At 31.9% G+C, this 18262-nt stretch overlaps 1 protein-coding gene across 1 annotated transcript; it reads left to right on the forward strand.

Annotated features, from left to right (window-relative positions):
• Nucleotides 1–50: 50 nt before the first annotated feature.
• Nucleotides 51–16367, forward strand: LOC139866911 (phenylalanine ammonia-lyase-like). Its single transcript, XM_071855204.1, has 2 exons — nt 51–461; nt 14499–16367. The coding sequence occupies exons 1-2, from the start codon at nt 79–81 to the stop codon at nt 16246–16248; spliced, it is 2133 nt and encodes a 710-aa protein (XP_071711305.1). The 5' UTR covers nt 51–78; the 3' UTR covers nt 16249–16367.
• The last annotated feature ends 1895 nt before the right edge of the window (nt 16368–18262 follow it).

Genomic DNA, 18262 nt, shown 5'->3' on the forward strand with positions numbered 1-18262 from the left:
CTAAAAACTAACATTTCAACAACAAAAAATCATAAATTTCAAACAAAATAAATTTGGTCTTACAAAAACCAAAAACAAATGGACCATACAAATAAAAATGGCAATATCAATGAGAGCTTATGCATGAAAGATCCATTGAATTGGGGTGCTGCGGCCGCTTCCCTAAGCGGTAGCCACCTCGATGAGGTGAAGAAAATGGTGGAAGAGTATAGGAACCCGGTGGTTAGGTTAGGTGGCGAAACACTCACTATTGCTCAGGTAGCAGCGGTCGCCACCAGAAATACCACTGAGGTTAAAGTTGAGTTGTCAGAATCAGCTCGTGCCGGTGTTAAGGCTAGTAGTGATTGGGTGATGGATAGCATGATGCAAGGTGGAGATACTTATGGTGTCACCACCGGTTTTGGTGCCACGTCACACAGGAGAACCAAAAATGGTGGTGCTCTTCAACAAGAGCTTATTAGGTATAATCTCTAGCTATATATTGTTATGTCCACATGATCAAATGCATTAGATAGATAATTTTTAGTTAACTTGTTTTCTTCCTCAGAAAGATGAGTTAGCAATAATGGTACAAAGTTTGATAATTCAGTAACCATAACAACGATTTTAAACTGCAATTTCGATGCATTAGGGGATTGTTACTATCGAAAGAACAAGGTTTCGTGTTATTATTTTATCGTGTAGCATGTTAACGTAGAAAATTCTATTTATAAATTAATTAGATTATCTTTTAAATCGATGTTAGTGTTCATTTGTCAAAATGAGCTTGAAATAAAGAACAATCTTGTTTCTTGCATAGAATTTGGTAAAACTATACACAATATTATATTATATTATAAATAATTATAGTTAAGCTATAAATAGTCCTAGAGCTATAGTAATGGACAGCCTTTAGGTATGTCCTATGTCGTTAGAATATATATATATATATATATATATATATATATATATATATATATATATATATATATATATAATATATATATTTTAAGGGAAGTGACATGTACTCAACCACTTTTTACACATACACAACCAAACACGCTTTACAATGTTGTACTATACAACACTATAAAGCATATTTAGTTGTGTATGTGTAAAAAGTGGTTGTGTACATATCATAACCCATATTTTAAAGCACTCATCATAACGTTAGAAAAATTGTAGTAATAATATAGTAATATATGTTAATCTTTTCTGGGTTGAAAGAGTTAGAAATGATTATAGAATAATAGACTACGTCATAATGAAAAAAAATACTATATCAAGTGATATTCATCTTTTTGTCACAATACATATAGAAACATTTACAAATCGGATGGGTATATATAGATTCATTTAAACTTGGAATTGTTATTTACGTCCATCTCCAAGTAGACCTTGTTATTGATATTCGCTCTTTCTATATTACGATGATGTTGATTAGGGTAATCTCTAGCATAATCACTCTTATGGTATTAGATTGAAGCTTATCAGTTAATGTTGTTAGACAACCCAATTGAATGTTGACTACCCATGATAACCGTTTTATACATAAAAATAATAATGAGTCTGTATGGTAGGTAGATTCGGATAAGACTCTTTATAATGAAGTTGGTGAGCTTGGTCAACTAAAAAGCTTTAAGTTACTTTTATTTCAGTTATTTAATTAAGTTATTAGGAGTATTTTTTATTTATCAACTCTTTTTTATTTAACCTTATTCTTGTATAATAAATCTATTTGTTCTTTTTTAATTTATTTTTTTTAAAATGTGATTTGATAATAAATAAATAACAAATTATAATATAGATATCAATTACCAGTTGACCTTGAAGTGAAATAAAATAAGAGTTTTAATAAGTTATTTATGTACACATTTACTTTTTAATAGAAAATCTTTTTTTTTTTTTTTTGAACGACAATATATTTATAATCACGAAAAAGATACACGAAATGTCACCCTCAAAAAAGGGGAAGATACACGAAGTAAGCTAAACAATGAAGCACGAAAAGAAACACGAACTAACTATACTCGGCTGCAAAGGAAGCAACCAAGCACGAACTATACAACTACGAACTTGATAAACTAAGGATGAAACAAATAATGACTCGGATTAGCTTTCCAAATATCCCAATCGAAGATAACGCCACGAACCCTTTTGGAGATCCACTCGAAGGAGATGAGTTGCAACTCACTTAGAGCCATCGAGGTGTTCCATTTTTTGTTGCGAAACACCAAGTTATTCCGATATTTCCAAATGAGATACAACCCAACCCAACGGGTAGCTTGCCACACCAATTTACCCACTTTGGAGTAACTATTATTGTCGGACGCCTTTATGAGATCGTTGACATTAGATACGTTGAAGTTTAAATTCCACCAATTGAAAATTCTAGCCAGAAAGTCTTCTACTTGTTTGCAAGAACGAAACGCGTACTCCACCGATTCTAAATCTTCATCGCATATAGGACATCGAGTGCTATGAAGATCTATCCCCTTTTTATCGAGTTCCATTCTAACCGGTATCCTTTTCTTAGCCGTTCTCCATATGAATATTTCGACCTTTTTCGGGACCAACTTGTTTCGATAAATTTCACATCCCACAGAAGAGCTCGGTAGATATGAGTTGTCTAAATACCGAGAAATTTCTTTAACCGAATACAATCCATCAGAAGATAACGAACAGCGCCACGAATCAGGTTTGCTTGGATCAGTGATGACATCAGCGACAATCGCCAGCAATTCCCGTAGCTCACCTTCTGTACGACCCCTTGGCTGTCGACTCTATTCCCACGAACGATTGTTACCTGTTAAACGCTGATGTACTGAAGCATCTTTGTTTAATTCCATCTGGTACAGCCTTGGGAACATCTCACAAAAACTAACAGAACCACACCAAACGTCTTCCCAGAATTTAATTGATACTCCGATACCCAATTGTCTTGAAAACGAGCTGGAGATCGAGGCAGCAGCACCAACCAAAGATTCACTGGACTTGCAGATTGATGCCCAGGTACCTGTATTGCAAAAGAAAACTTGTTGCCCCAAAACAGACCCCCCATTCGGCCCATGTATGCTACGGATTACCCTAGCCCACAAAGTGTCGGGTTCGGTTAAAAACCTCCACCTCCACTTTCCGAGTAAGGCAATATTTTTACAATTAAGTGACCCGATATTTAAACCCCCCGCCCCGTATGAAGAAAGGATAGTCTCCCATTTCACCCATGAAAGTTTAGGTGATTCAAAACCCGACCCGCCCCAAAAAAAGATACGTCTTACACTCTCAAGTAATTTGAGCACACTCTGTGGAGCACGGAAAAGTGAGAAATAGTACAACGGTATACTCGAAAGGACCGATTTAATCAAGACTAGTCTACCTCCAAAAGACATCGAAGCATTCTCCATTCCGAGAGTTTATTCTTAATTTTATCAATAACCGGTTGCCAAGAACTAACACGATTCATTTTTGCCCCGATTGGAATTCCAAGATAAATAAAAGGAAACGATCCAATTTGACACCCAATATGATTGATGATTTCATTAAATTCCACCAATGGGACCCCAATATTAAACATGTAGCTTTTATGAAAGTTCACTTTTAACCCCGATGCTAACTCAAAACATTTAAGCAATTTCATAAGGTTCCGAATGTTTGCTCTACTCCAATCTCCGAAGAAAATCGTGTCATCCGCATATTGAAGATGCGAGATGACAATGTTATCGGAACCAACACACACCCCTTTTAACATGTCATTTGCAATTGCCGATTTAGCAAGAATATTGAGACCTTCGGCGGCAATGATGAAAAGAAAACGTGTATATATATATATATATATATATATATATATATATATATATATATATATATATATATATATATATATATATATATCCTTGCCTAATTCCTTTACTAAGCAAGAACTCATTAGTAGGAGAACCGTTAACTAGAATAGAAACTGATGCCGACTTGATACACGCAAAAATCCACTTAATCCACCTCTCTCCAAACCACATACACCTCATGGTCTCTAAAAGAAAGTCCCAATTCAAACTATCAAATGCTTTCTCAAAATCGAACTTAAAAATGAAACTTTTTTAATTTCTTACGGCGGAGGAAATCAAGCGTTTCGTTAGCAATGAGAGCTCCATCTAAAATAAAACGCCCTTTCAAGAACGCACTTTGCTCAATCCCAATCAGCTCGGGGATAACCCTCCTTAGCCTATTAGATAAGACTTTTGCTACAATTTTGTAGTAGCTACTAATCAGACTAATTGGCCTATAATCACCAAAAACTAAAGGATCAACCTTTTTCGGGATTAATGTCATGAAGGAAGTGTTACAACCCTTCGAAATGTCGCATCTTTCCCAGAACCAATTGAATGCTTTAACAAGATCACTTTTGATAACGTCCCAAAACTTCTTGTAAAATTTAATATTGAACCCGTCCGGACCGGGTGCTTTATTCACCCCACAATCACCTATCGCCTCCAAAATTTCTCTTTCTGTGAACATATCTTCTAATTCAATAGCCATGTTAGCGGATAACGTGGGATAATTGAGATCCTCAAGGCAAGGTCTCTCGCCACAATTATTCTCGAAAAGACGACTGAAAAAGGAAAAAGCAGCATTCTTGATATCACTCGGATTTTCGTTCCATGAGCCATTGATATTTATGCCACGAATATTTCCTTTATTGTAATTTCTTTTGATAACCGAATGAAAATAACGTGTGTTCTCATCGCCCTCCGTGATCCATCTGATTCTCGCTTTTTGTTTAAGCATATTGATTTTCTCCTTTTCTTTTTCAAGCCACACTTTTCTTGACTCCATCCAAACATCATGATCAGTGGCCGAGAGGCCACATGTTTCGGCCTTAACTTCTAAATCCATGGCAATCTTTTTTGATTTTTCAATTTCTACATCAATACTTGTCACACCCCCAAAATAGGGCCTAGGGTATTTGTGACTAATTATATCAAATCACAGTTGTATATACGAGAACGACTCTATATGAGACGTTTTGAATAAAACATTTATTAATAAAACAGCGGAAGCATTAAAAGTTTTACATCAAATTTAAACTGAAATAATAATAATAGTCTTAATGCAAAGTAAATGTAATGAAATGAAGACTCCATGTAGCAGCATTCAATTCATCAGGTAGCAATCATGGCAATCATCTTATTCGTCACCTGAGACAAAACATGCTTAAAGTGTCAACCAAAAAGGTTGGTGAGTTCATTAGTTTATCAAAATCAATCATTTTCGTTATAATAATAGGCCACAAGATTTCAGTTTCATAAATATCCGTACACTAGCAAGTGTATAAAAGCATTCTATAAGTTGTAGGCACCCGGTAACAAGCCTTAACGTTCATGTTTTACCCTCTGAAAGTACACCGAATCAGGTGTGTTATATAAACCTCGAAGTACTAAAGTATCCCATAGTCAGGATAGGGTTGTCAGGCCCAATAGATCTATCTTTAGGATTCGCGCCTACCGTACATAGACAGGTAGTTTAATGTTACCAAGCTAAGGGTATATTTCTGGTTTAAACCCACATAGAATTAGTTTTAGTACTTGTGCCTATTTCGTAAAATATTTATAAAACAACGCATGTATTCTCAGCCCAAAAATATATATAAAAAGGGAGTAATGAAACTCACCTTAAATAGCAGTTGAAGTATTCCACGCAAGAAAGGAAAGTAAAGCAAGTAAGTGACCGAGATATCAACTAGAAGTAGTTCTTAAGAGAGAAATGAGAGATTAAGGTGTAAGTTTGAAATGAGAAATGTATGTGGTATTTATAGTTGATAATGCTAGGTAAAAAAAAAATAAAATAAAATAAGTACATCTTAAAAGTTAAAATAAGAAAAAGTATTTTGTATTTTTATTAAAAGTAAATCTTAAAAGTTAAAATAAGAAAAAGTAGTTTGTATTTTTATTAAAAGTAAAATCTTAAAAGTTAAAATAAGAAAAAGTAGTTTGTATTTTTATTAAAAGTAAAATCTTAAAAGTTAAAATAAGAAAAAGTAGTTTGTATTTTTATTAAAAGTAAAATCTTAAAAGTTAAAATAAGAAAAAGTATTTTGTATTTTTATTAAAAGTAAATCTTAAAAGTTAAAATAAAAAAAAGTAGTTTGTATTTTTATTAAAAGTAAAATCTTAAAAGTTAAAATAAGAAAAAGTAGTTTGTATTTTTATTAAAAGTAAAATCTTAAAAGTTAAAATAAGAAAAAGTAGTTTGTATTTTTATTAAAAGTAAATCTTAAAAGTTAAAATAAGAAAAAGTAGTTTGTATTTTTATTAAAAGTAAATCTTAAAAGTTAAAATAAGAAAAAGTAGTTTGTATTTTTATTAAAAGTAAAATCCTAAAAGTTAAAATAAGAAAAAGTAGTTTGTATTTTTATTAAAACTAAAATCTTAAAAGTTAAAATAAGAAAAAGTAGTTTGTATTTTTATTAAAAGTAAATCTTAAAAGTTAAAATAAGAAAAAGTAGTTTGTATTTTTATTAAAAGTAAAATCTTAAAAGTTAAAATAAGAAAAAGTATTTTGTATTTTTATTAAAAGTAAAATCTTAAAAGTTAAAATAAGAAAAAGTAGTTTGTATTTTTATTAAAAGTAAATCTTAAAAGAAAAGTAGTTTGTATTTTTGTATTTATTTATTAAAAGTAGATATAGTTTTTATTTTTATTTTGTATAAAATTCTAAAAAAAAATTGTTTAATATATCTCTAAACATTTTATTTCTATATTTGTTTAATTATTAAATACGAATTTTATATAAAAATTATTATTATATTTAGTTTTTATAAAAATTAAAATTTATGATTATTAATTTATATTTTATTAGTTTTATAAATGTTATAGTATTATTTATTATTTAGTTAATTATATATTCTATTAACTAAATAACAAAAGTAATATAAATATTATATATATATATTCATTGATGTAATTATGTTATATTATATATCATAATCTTATTTATAATATTTATAATTATATTATTTATTTTAAGCGTACGTTTATTCGATCAACGTTAAATTTATTCGTATATAACAATTCTAGGTATTTTAGTAAAATCGGAAGTCGAAAAGTGAGGGTTGTTATAGTACCTACCCGTTAAAAGAAATTTCGTCCCGAAATTTAGTTTTTGCCATCAATCGGCGTTGTTCGTACCTAGACGAGGATATTTACGTTTTATCTGGTCTTCACGTTCCCAGGTAGGTTCGGGGCCTTTCGTGAATTCCAACGGATAGAATATTGTTTTGTTTCATGCATTTAAATAATACGAACCCTAATTTCTTACAGGTTCTTCTATAAAGTGCATTTTATCATTAATGCGGAGGTTATCTAAAGGATTAATAAGAGTGTCATTTGACTAGGTTATCCTCAAAAGGGATGATGGTGTTATACGAGCATTTTAGTAAACTGAACACATGAAATGTGTTATGAATAGTATTGAGCTTATTTAAAATTTTGAGTGTTTATGTCACAATATTAGGGTAGAAAAAAAACAGAGAGTAGTTCATGAAAATTATAGTCATGAAGTTTGATAGAGATCATCATTGTTTACAACAAGAATATTGTAATGATGAATATAAGTTGAAAAAAATAAAGTTTTATCACTACTGAATAATATGGATAAAACGATTTGATTATAGGAAGCGTATAAACGAAGCTATTGTAAAAGAGTGAATGAGAAATTAAATGTTCGCCTTAACTTTTGACGTAGTCACGATTGATTTCCGGAATTCAAGGGATTAAAGGAAATCTTCGTAATCCATAAGATTTGATTCTCCGGTAATTAAGGAATTTGAAATTTTCTTTGATTAAATGAGGTGAATTGCTTCAATTGCTGTGTTTGGAATTTTACTATAAATTAGCTTCTTCCATTTCATTATCTTCACCACTTCTATACTGTCTTCCTCAATTCATACTTCCAAAGATTGTGAGAATGCTCCATCCAGTTCTTATCCTGGATATTTTTCTGACTATCATTTCAGTCATTCTTCTTTTTCATTTACCACCAGAGGAATTTGTTTTCTTCTACTATTACCTTGGGGTTATAGTGTTTTTAATTCTCCCATGTCTTTACATTGCAATACGTATTGATATACACGGTTTGTAATTTCGGTATAGTTATCGGGCTACATATTTTCCCTTATATGTCAGAGCTCTTTGCCTTTTTATTCTCCTCTCGACTCTAAGTAAAGCGAGTAATGGTCCTGAATTTGTAGGTATGAATTTTCGAATGGACCTACTGTTCTAAGCGTAATATCACGATGTGATTTGGTAAATTACCAGAATTACTGAGGATAGAACTATCAAAATTATATTTTCTTGATATGTTCAGAGATTAAGTAGAATGTAAGAGTCGTGTAACATGGCAAATGATGATTATAAAGTCTATGAATCATCATCTTCCATTAAAAATTTAGCATGACTTACTGTAATATAATCACGTTGGCCTGACGTCATTATATTATACTAACTCATGCTTCAATTCTCAACACTACTTCAAATCATTCAAAATTTGAATTTAAATTTTACGGAATATAGAAACTTAAACAGTTTTCCTTTATGATGTAATAAAGATATTGCAAAGAGATAATTAATTGAGGACAAGAATCGTTATGAAGATATCTTTAGAAATATCGAGGATATTTATAACGAAAGATACGATGATATTTTAGAATTTCTAAAATCGATGGATAATGAAGAAATTCTTCTATAAGGATTTAGAATGCGTAAAAAGATCTTCTGTGATTTCCTTCAGAAATCGAATCATCTAGATTCTTTGGTTATAGGTTTAGTCCTTGGGATTTGTCCTTGGTCTCCTTCATGTTTTGCTCAATCCATCTTTCAATACCAGATTTTCTTTTGAGCTTTTCCAACACACAATTCTTTATTATCAAGCTTCTGATCATTAAGGCCATCTACAGCTTTTGCTGCTTCATCATCATTCTCAAGGTTAACTGATCTGAATAATTGATTATCAATCCGATATGTTTTCAAGGATTTTGAAGAATGTACAATGTAATATATTAATGTGAATGTTAGATATTTCTTGGGTATTACCTACCCGTTAAAATATTTTCACAATCAACAGTTTGTACAAAAGAATTTTTAAATACAATCTTTATGAAAATATACATACATATATATTTTCTTCAGATGTAATTATGGATTTAATAAGTTAATATAATATTAAACTCATTTGATTTATGGTTGAAACGAGAATAAATAATCTCCAAAACTTTAGAGATTACATAATCGTCGCGGAATATTTCTTTAATGAAGTTATGAATCAATACTTCATCGTTCATTGTTATTAATATACCTCAGTATATGATGTTGATGCTCGTGGATTTCTTGTGAAATTCATAAGGCACAAATGATGTTTTCGAGAAATTTTCGAGTACATCGAAAATAGGAGTGTAAAATCACACATGCATTTGAATAATACACTTAGTTTATTATGAAATGGAGTTTATTGTACTGAAGCAGTGATTAATGATTGTTAAGTCATTAACGAAGGATGTACATCATAGCGTATTAGTGATATGAATTAACCAAGTAGTACATACTAGTTAAGATTCACACGTAATAGTTTAGTACGAAAAGATTTATTATTGTTCCAAACCATATATATATAAAGTATACATATATAATTCTTCAGGAAGAATGAGTCAATACATCTTAACTCATTATTACAAATATTCCTTAGTATCTATGGGCGTATGATGTCGATGTTTGAGGTACCGATTATGATGTTGAGACGTGGGATGCTGATGTTGTTGTTGGTGAAGCTGATGCTGTTGGTGGTGATGCTGATAGTACTGGTGGTGCTGGTGCTGCTGTTGGTGCTGCTTGTGGTACTTGGTTAGTAAATGTGAGCCTAGCTACCAAATCGCGCACTATTTCCTCCAGGGTTTCTACTTTACGTTCGAGTCTATGGATTTGTTCTACCCATTCCTCTGTAAGGTTTGTCAATTCTTGATATTTAGTTCGAAGTCTTCTAACTTCTTCTAATAACCCATTCTGGTTAGAATTCGGGAGTAGAGGACGAATATTGTCGTTGGTTACATCGAGTCGACCTTCGAGGCGGAAAATCCTTGCGAAAAGAGTGAAAACGGTATTGCGAACAGGTTCGCCGGTAAGTGGATCGAGTACTCCGACATTTGGTGGTAAGTTTGGCTCGTGATATGGAGTACCTTCTTCATTTCTCCATAGGGTGAGTATTTCGCGAACCCATCCCCATTTTCTAAAGAAATCACGGTAATTGATCGGTGGGTGTGCTCCTGTCACGCTATCTTTGGAGCTAGAAGAACTTGAGGAATCAGGTGAGAAATCCATATTATGTGTTTGGAATAGGGTTTGATATGAAATGGGTGTTGAATATTGAATGAAATATTCGTCTCCTTGAATACGTATATATAGCAGAAAGATTTCCGTAATTTACGGAGAAAATTTAGGAAAAGTGTTAGACAAGGTCTATTGGGAATAGATATGCTAAGATATGATTTGTCTATACTCCAATAATGGCAGTATGACGTGTCGAGATTATAAAATGATAAGTATGTAATCTAATAATCTTTCGATTAAAGACTTTCAATTCGTATACTGTGATAACCCAATGACATTTCCCGGTTCGCAAACCGATGCATAAAGGCATAAGGCATATAGGTACGTGATATAACAGGGAGTTATATACGTTTGAGTATGAATTATAGGAGTTTCAAAAATCTTCGATAATATTTTATGTAATACATATGTAATACACAAAACCAGGATAGATGACTAAGTGAGTTGTTCTTAATAAGTTCACCACTTATTAAGTGCGTAAGTGACTAAGTGTTGTATGATCACTATAGTCAGGTTTGATATTGTGCACCATACCCAAACATCTATGCCACCGCCGAGTCACTTGAATGATCAATTGTTACCGGTTGGCCCAGGAATTCTCGACCAAAATCTAAGTTTGGCATTCGAAATCCACAAGCGTCCCATAGTGGTACCAAGGATCACCCTAGGCCTTAAGTAGCGTTGACGTTCGAGTAATTTCACATTATCGTGTATGTTATAATCTTAAGATTTAAGTATAGTTTCTAAGGTATAGTGTAGCATTTATCAATTAAAGGCAACAATTAAAGGCACTATGGTCAAGGAAAGTTGTAGTCCTACATTGCTAAGGTATCTAATTGTATAAGGCACACATAAAATGCAATCCTGGTTCTCTACAACAACCTGCTCTGATACCAATCTGTCACACCCCCAAAATAGGGCCTAGGGTATTTGTGACTAATTATATCAAATCACAGTTGTATATACGAGAACGACTCTATATGAGACGTTTTGAATAAAACATTTATTAATAAAACAGCGGAAGCATTAAAAGTTTTACATCAAATTTAAACTGAAATAATAATAATAGTCTTAATGCAAAGTAAATGTAATGAAATGAAGACTCCATGTAGCAGCATTCAATTCATCAGGTAGCAATCATGGCAATCATCTTATTCGTCACCTGAGACAAAACATGCTTAAAGTGTCAACCAAAAAGGTTGGTGAGTTCATTAGTTTATCAAAATCAATCATTTTCGTTATAATAATAGGCCACAAGATTTCAGTTTCATAAATATCCGTACACTAGCAAGTGTATAAAAGCATTCTATAAGTTGTAGGCACCCGGTAACAAGCCTTAACGTTCATGTTTTACCCTCTGAAAGTACACCGAATCAGGTGTGTTATATAAACCTCGAAGTACTAAAGTATCTCATAGTCAGGATAGGGTTGTCAGGCCCAATAGATCTATCTTTAGGATTCGCGCCTACCGTACATAGACAGGTAGTTTAATGTTACCAAGCTAAGGGTATATTTCTGGTTTAAACCCACATAGAATTAGTTTTAGTACTTGTGCCTATTTCGTAAAACATTTATAAAACAACGCATGTATTCTCAGCCCAAAAATATATATAAAAAGGGAGTAATGAAACTCACCTTAAATAGCAGTTGAAGTATTCCACGCAAGAAAGGAAAGTAAAGCAAGTAAGTGACCGAGATATCAACTAGAAGTAGTTCTTAAGAGAGAAATGAGAGATTAAGGTGTAAGTTTGAAATGAGAAATGTATGTGGTATTTATAGTTGATAATGTTAGGTAAAAAAAAAATAAAATAAAATAAGTAAATCTTAAAAGTTAAAATAAGAAAAAGTATTTTGTATTTTTATTAAAAGTAAATCTTAAAAGTTAAAATAAGAAAAAGTAGTTTGTATTTTTATTAAAAGTAAAATCTTAAAAGTTAAAATAAGAAAAAGTAGTTTGTATTTTTATTAAAAGTAAAATCTTAAAAGTTAAAATAAGAAAAAGTATTTTGTATTTTTATTAAAAGTAAATCTTAAAAGTTAAAATAAGAAAAAGTAGTTTGTATTTTTATTAAAAGTAAAATCTTAAAAGTTAAAATAAGAAAAAGTAGTTTGTATTTTTATTAAAAGTAAATCTTAAAAGTTAAAATAAGAAAAAGTAGTTTGTATTTTTATTAAAAGTAAATCTTAAAAGTTAAAATAAGAAAAAGTAGTTTGTATTTTTATTAAAAGTAAAATCCTAAAAGTTAAAATAAGAAAAAGTAGTTTGTATTTTTATTAAAACTAAAATCTTAAAAGTTAAAATAAGAAAAAGTAGTTTGTATTTTTATTAAAAGTAAATCTTAAAAGTTAAAATAAGAAAAAGTAGTTTGTATTTTTATTAAAAGTAAAATCTTAAAAGTTAAAATAAGAAAAAGTATTTTGTATTTTTATTAAAAGTAAAATCTTAAAAGTTAAAATAAGAAAAAGTAGTTTGTATTTTTATTAAAAGTAAATCTTAAAAGAAAAGTAGTTTGTATTTTTGTATTTATTTATTAAAAGTAGATATAGTTTTTATTTTTATTTTGTATAAAATTCTAAAAAAAAATTGTTTAATATATCTCTAAACATTTTATTTCTATATTTGTTTAATTATTAAATACGAATTTTATATAAAAATTATTATTATATTTAGTTTTTATAAAAATTAAAATTTATGATTATTAATTTATATTTTATTAGTTTTATAAATGTTATAGTATTATTTATTATTTAGTTAATTATATATTCTATTAACTAAATAACAAAAGTAATATAAATATTATATATATATATTCATTGATGTAATTATGTTATATTATATATCATAATCTTATTTATAATATTTATAATTATATTATTTATTTTAAGCGTACGTTTATTCGGTCAACGTTAAATTTATTCGTATATAACAATTCTAGGTATTTTAGTAAAATCGGAAGTCGAAAAGTGAGGGTTGTTATAATACTTCCATAGACTTCTTTGCTCCATTTTTTCAATTCGTTTTTCACATTTTTCAGTTTGTACGCAAAAGCACAATCGAGACGAGATGTACTAGCAACCGAGGCATTCCAAGCATCAATAACAATCTTCTCAACATCTTTATGATCAAGCCATTCAGCGAATAATTTAAATGGTTTCGGGCCAAAATCCTTTTCATCATCCTTGAGAATGATAGGACAATGATCAGAGTATTTCCTATCGAGGGCAATAGCCGATAAATCACACCACAAGCTTTTGAATTTTTCCGAAACGAGGAAGCGGTCTAACTTCCTGAATTTCACGCCATCATCACTTACCCTAGTAAAGACTCTACCACCCAAAGGAATATCGAAAAGTTTGTTTACATCAATAAAATCATTGAAAATTCTAGCCCTACTGTCAATAAATTCGCAGTTTAATCTTTCTTCCGGACTTCTAACCTCATTAAAATCACCACAAAGAATCCATGAGTCATCTTTACCCTTAAGAAGTTTTGATAACGAATCCCACAGTAGTTTCTTTTTATAATTTTCGTGCGGCCCATAAACATTTATCACATTCAATTCTTCTCCCGTAGCTTTCCAAACACCTCGAATTCCAATCACACGATCAAACGATAGAAAATCTTTTTATATTGATATTAAACTAAGAGTCTCGAGTGAAAAAAAAATATATACTTAAAAATTAGATATATATTTTTAAAAGCACTTTTGTGATTATATAATTGTTGTTATATAAGATAACTAATGAGTTTATACAAACTCTAATCGTGATTAACTATACTTTTGCCCTTAGAACACAATTTAATATCATTTAAAATAGTTACTATATTCTTAAATTATACTACGTATTTGTGATAATTATGGAAAAAAGTTTAAAGTAGCTTTATGATATACTCCATTTTATTTTTTATATTTTAGGATAAAAAATGAATGATAATATAATAATAAGAATATACATGCATATACATTGCTAATGCTGAGAGTGTGCCAAATGGAATTCTTCTATGGCCCATATTTGATGTTGGGACGTTGACATTCGTTGCATTAATGTTTGGATTTTGTTAACTGTGTATATCTAGTTAGTTTAATTTAACTGACCTAAATAATGCGATATTTAACTAATATACTCTTCTTAATTTTGTCAAACCAGATTCTTGAACGCCGGAATATTTGGTAATGAAACAGAATCTACCCACACACTGTCGGAATCCACCACAAGAGCCTCCATGTTGGTAAGAATTAACACCCTCCTTCAAGGCTACTCCGGCATTCGTTTCAAAATCTTGGAAGCCATAAAAGAACTTCTCAACCACAACATTACTCCATGCCTCCCTCTTCGTGGCACTATCACGGCCTCTGGCGACCTTGTACCGTTATCCTACATTGCCGGAATCTTGACTGGTCGTCCCAATTCCAAGGCAGTTGGTCCGACCGGAGAATTGCTAGACGCTGCCACCGCTTTCCATCAAGCTGGGATAGAAACCGGGTTTTTCGAGCTACAACCTAAAGAAGGACTTGCATTGGTAAACGGGACCGCCGTGGGGTCCGGTATGGCTTCTGTGGTTCTTTTCGATGCTAATATACTTGTGGTGTTGTCAGAGGTATTGTCTGCAATTTTTACCGAAGTTATGCAAGGAAAGCCTGAGTTTACGGATCATCTGACCCATAAACTCAAGCATCACCCCGGCCAGATTGAGGCCGCGGCAATAATGGAACATATTTTAGATGGTAGTTCTTATGTAAAAGAAGCAAAAAAGATACATGAAATGGACCCACTTCAAAAACCGAAGCAAGATCGCTATGCTCTTCGTACTTCTCCACAATGGCTTGGTCCACTTATTGAAGTGATTCGTACATCAACAAAATCCATCGAAAGAGAGATTAATTCGGTGAATGATAACCCCTTAATTGACGTTTCAAGAAACATGGCACTTCATGGAGGAAATTTTCAAGGCACACCAATTGGCGTGTCTATGGATAACACGAGGTTAGCGATTGGATCAATTGGAAAGCTCATGTTTGCTCAATTCTCCGAACTTGTTAATGACTTTTACAACAATGGGTTGCCATCAAATCTTTCTGGAGGCCGTAATCCAAGTTTGGATTACGGTTTCAAAGGAGCTGAGATTGCAATGGCAGCTTACTGCTCAGAGCTTCAGTTTTTATCCAACCCTGTAACGAATCATGTACAAAGTGCTGAGCAACATAATCAAGACGTTAACTCACTAGGATTGATTTCTTCCCGAAAAACTGCTGAATCCGTTGAGATTTTGAAACTAATGTCATCAACTTACTTGGTTGCACTATGTCAAGCGGTCGACTTGAGACATTTGGAGGAAAACCTCAAGTCGACCGTGAAGAACGTGGTCAGTCAAGTGGCTAAGAAAGTCATGATCATGGGTCCTAATGGTGAGCTTCACCCATCGCGCTTTTCCGAAAAGGATTTACTTAAAGTTGTAGACCGTGAACATATCTTTTCGTACATCGATGACCCATGTAGCGCAACGTACCCTCTTACGCAAAAGCTAAGGCAAGTCATAGTTGACCATGCACTTGCAAACAATGAAGCCGAAATGGACTCAACCACATCAATCTTCCAAAAGATTGGGGCTTTTGAGGAAGAACTCCAAGCCTTGTTGCCAAAAGAAGTAGAGAACACTAGGGTCGATCACGAAAGGGGCATTTTGGGCATTTTCAACAGGATTGAGGAATGTAGGACGTATCCATTGTATAAATTTGTTAGAGCAGAGCTTGGAACCGGTTATTTGACCGGAGAAAAGATAGTGTCACCAGGAGAGGAATTCGATAAGGTATTCTCCGCGATGTGTGCAGGTAAATTGATTGATCCATTGCTAGATTGCTTGAAGATGTGGGATGGGACTCCTCTTCCCATTTCATAAGTGACAGTTGAATCATTTGGATTATAATTTATCTGTCGTTGTAATTTCGTTAAATGTTAGTTACGTTAAAGATTGTAATTCGATAGATACTTTGTAACTTTATATATCTGTTGATGCAAATTGTTATATACAGTACTTGTTTTATTTTCTATCCTTTAACATTTTATTACATGTATAATTATTTCTACAAGTCTTACTAATTTTATCAGTATTCAGTACTACACTATGTAATTGTTAGTTTTACAGTGTGTAATATCCTGGTAAAACTCCATATTTGAAAAGCAGTGGAAATTGTACACAGGGTTAAAATTTCAGTCATGAAAAAACATAGGAAAGGGCAAATTTAGGATTTGACGGTTTGTTCAACTTACTGAAGCTGAAACTTACGAACGTGTCAGGCAAGTTGGCCAAGTAACGGCTCTGAACAAGACTCTCGGGATGGGTCATGTTTAACAATACTCTAACTAAAACAAATAAAAGATTGCCAGTATCAAACAAATAAGTTAATCCAACAAACCTAATGTACTAAACGGTTAACGAAATAAGAATATTATTCATACGTTTATACGTTATGTAAGTAGCAGTCAAACATTAGCAAACAGTTTCTAATCTTCAAACATTATCCACTGCTTATAATTATCTATGTAGAGCAGATGTTACTTCACACAATGATAAAATACATTTATAATATTACTTTAATCAGAAAGAATATTGTTCATACGTTAGGCAAGTAGTAGTCAAACATTACTAAACAGTTTGTAATCATCAAACATTATCCACTGCGTAAAATTATCTTTGTAGAACAGATGTTACTTAAGACAATAATTACAATTAAATACATTTATAATTATAATAGTACTATAATCCGAATCTAGTCCAAACAAGAAACATAAATCATTATCTAACTCTTGCTTTCTATTGATGCTATTTCAAAGTTCCAATAATTTTAACATTACTATAATCTAGTTCAAACACTTACATGAGTTTGTATTTTCAGTTATTAGGTCGTTTTGGACCAAAATGTTAGAAATAAGGGTTGTGAAATGATAATTCCGGATTGATTCTTGAATCATGAAACACTTTCTTAATTAAGTATTTTGACCCTACTTGCCTCGGGTTACACGAAATCTTAATTGGGATAAGACAAGATAGCAATTTGATTCTAGGCAAGAAGATATCAAATTATAGTATTAGTGAGAATGTGATTTTCTGTCTATTAAGATGAAAGCAAAGTCCTCTATATATAAGAGGTGAAAAGGTGCGACGAAAGAATGTAACCCATTAATGAAAATATGCAACCTTTCAACGAAAAGATGCAACTCTTCGTTTACACCTTTTAGAAAATGACACCACTCTTCATGAAATGATGTAACCATTCATGGTTACCTTTCATCAAAAGATGTAATTTCCAAGATCTTATTGAATTAACTCGAACGAGTGTGCACTCTACACTCTCCAATCTCGTCATTGAGCTTAATTCGACAAGCCTTTGCTTTCTAGTAAATCCCAATTAACTAAAATGATCGTTGATAACACTAAAATCACCAACAAATCCCCCCCCCCCCCCCCCCCCATTTTAGTGTAATCATTGATTTACTAAATCATACAAACAGACAGACAAACCAATGCATGAATGAAAAAATTTTAGAAATTGAATTTTCATCTTAGTATATACAAATCAAGAATTCGAGAATCACGGTGTTCTAAGAATTGAACCCTTCAACTCATATGAATACGAGAATGTATTATACACATCAGTTTCTTACATTTGTCTAATACTAACTTGATACCATTATAAGCCATGTGTCCCAATCCTTCAGTGAACATATCGGCAACCTAAGTCCAAAGCTCCTTGAAGCGGCAAAACTTCATGCTCACATAGGTAGTTCTTTTACATCTTGCACCCGCATTTATAATTTTTCAAAAGAACTATTAAGAAGTTAAACTTCAACCTAACTCCACTTACGGGTCTAAACACATACTTTGGGATCAAAATATTTATGTGTTTCAATCA

This window comes from Rutidosis leptorrhynchoides, chromosome 9 (genome assembly GCF_046630445.1).
Source record: "Rutidosis leptorrhynchoides isolate AG116_Rl617_1_P2 chromosome 9, CSIRO_AGI_Rlap_v1, whole genome shotgun sequence".
Taxonomy (NCBI): Eukaryota; Viridiplantae; Streptophyta; class Magnoliopsida; order Asterales; family Asteraceae; genus Rutidosis; species Rutidosis leptorrhynchoides.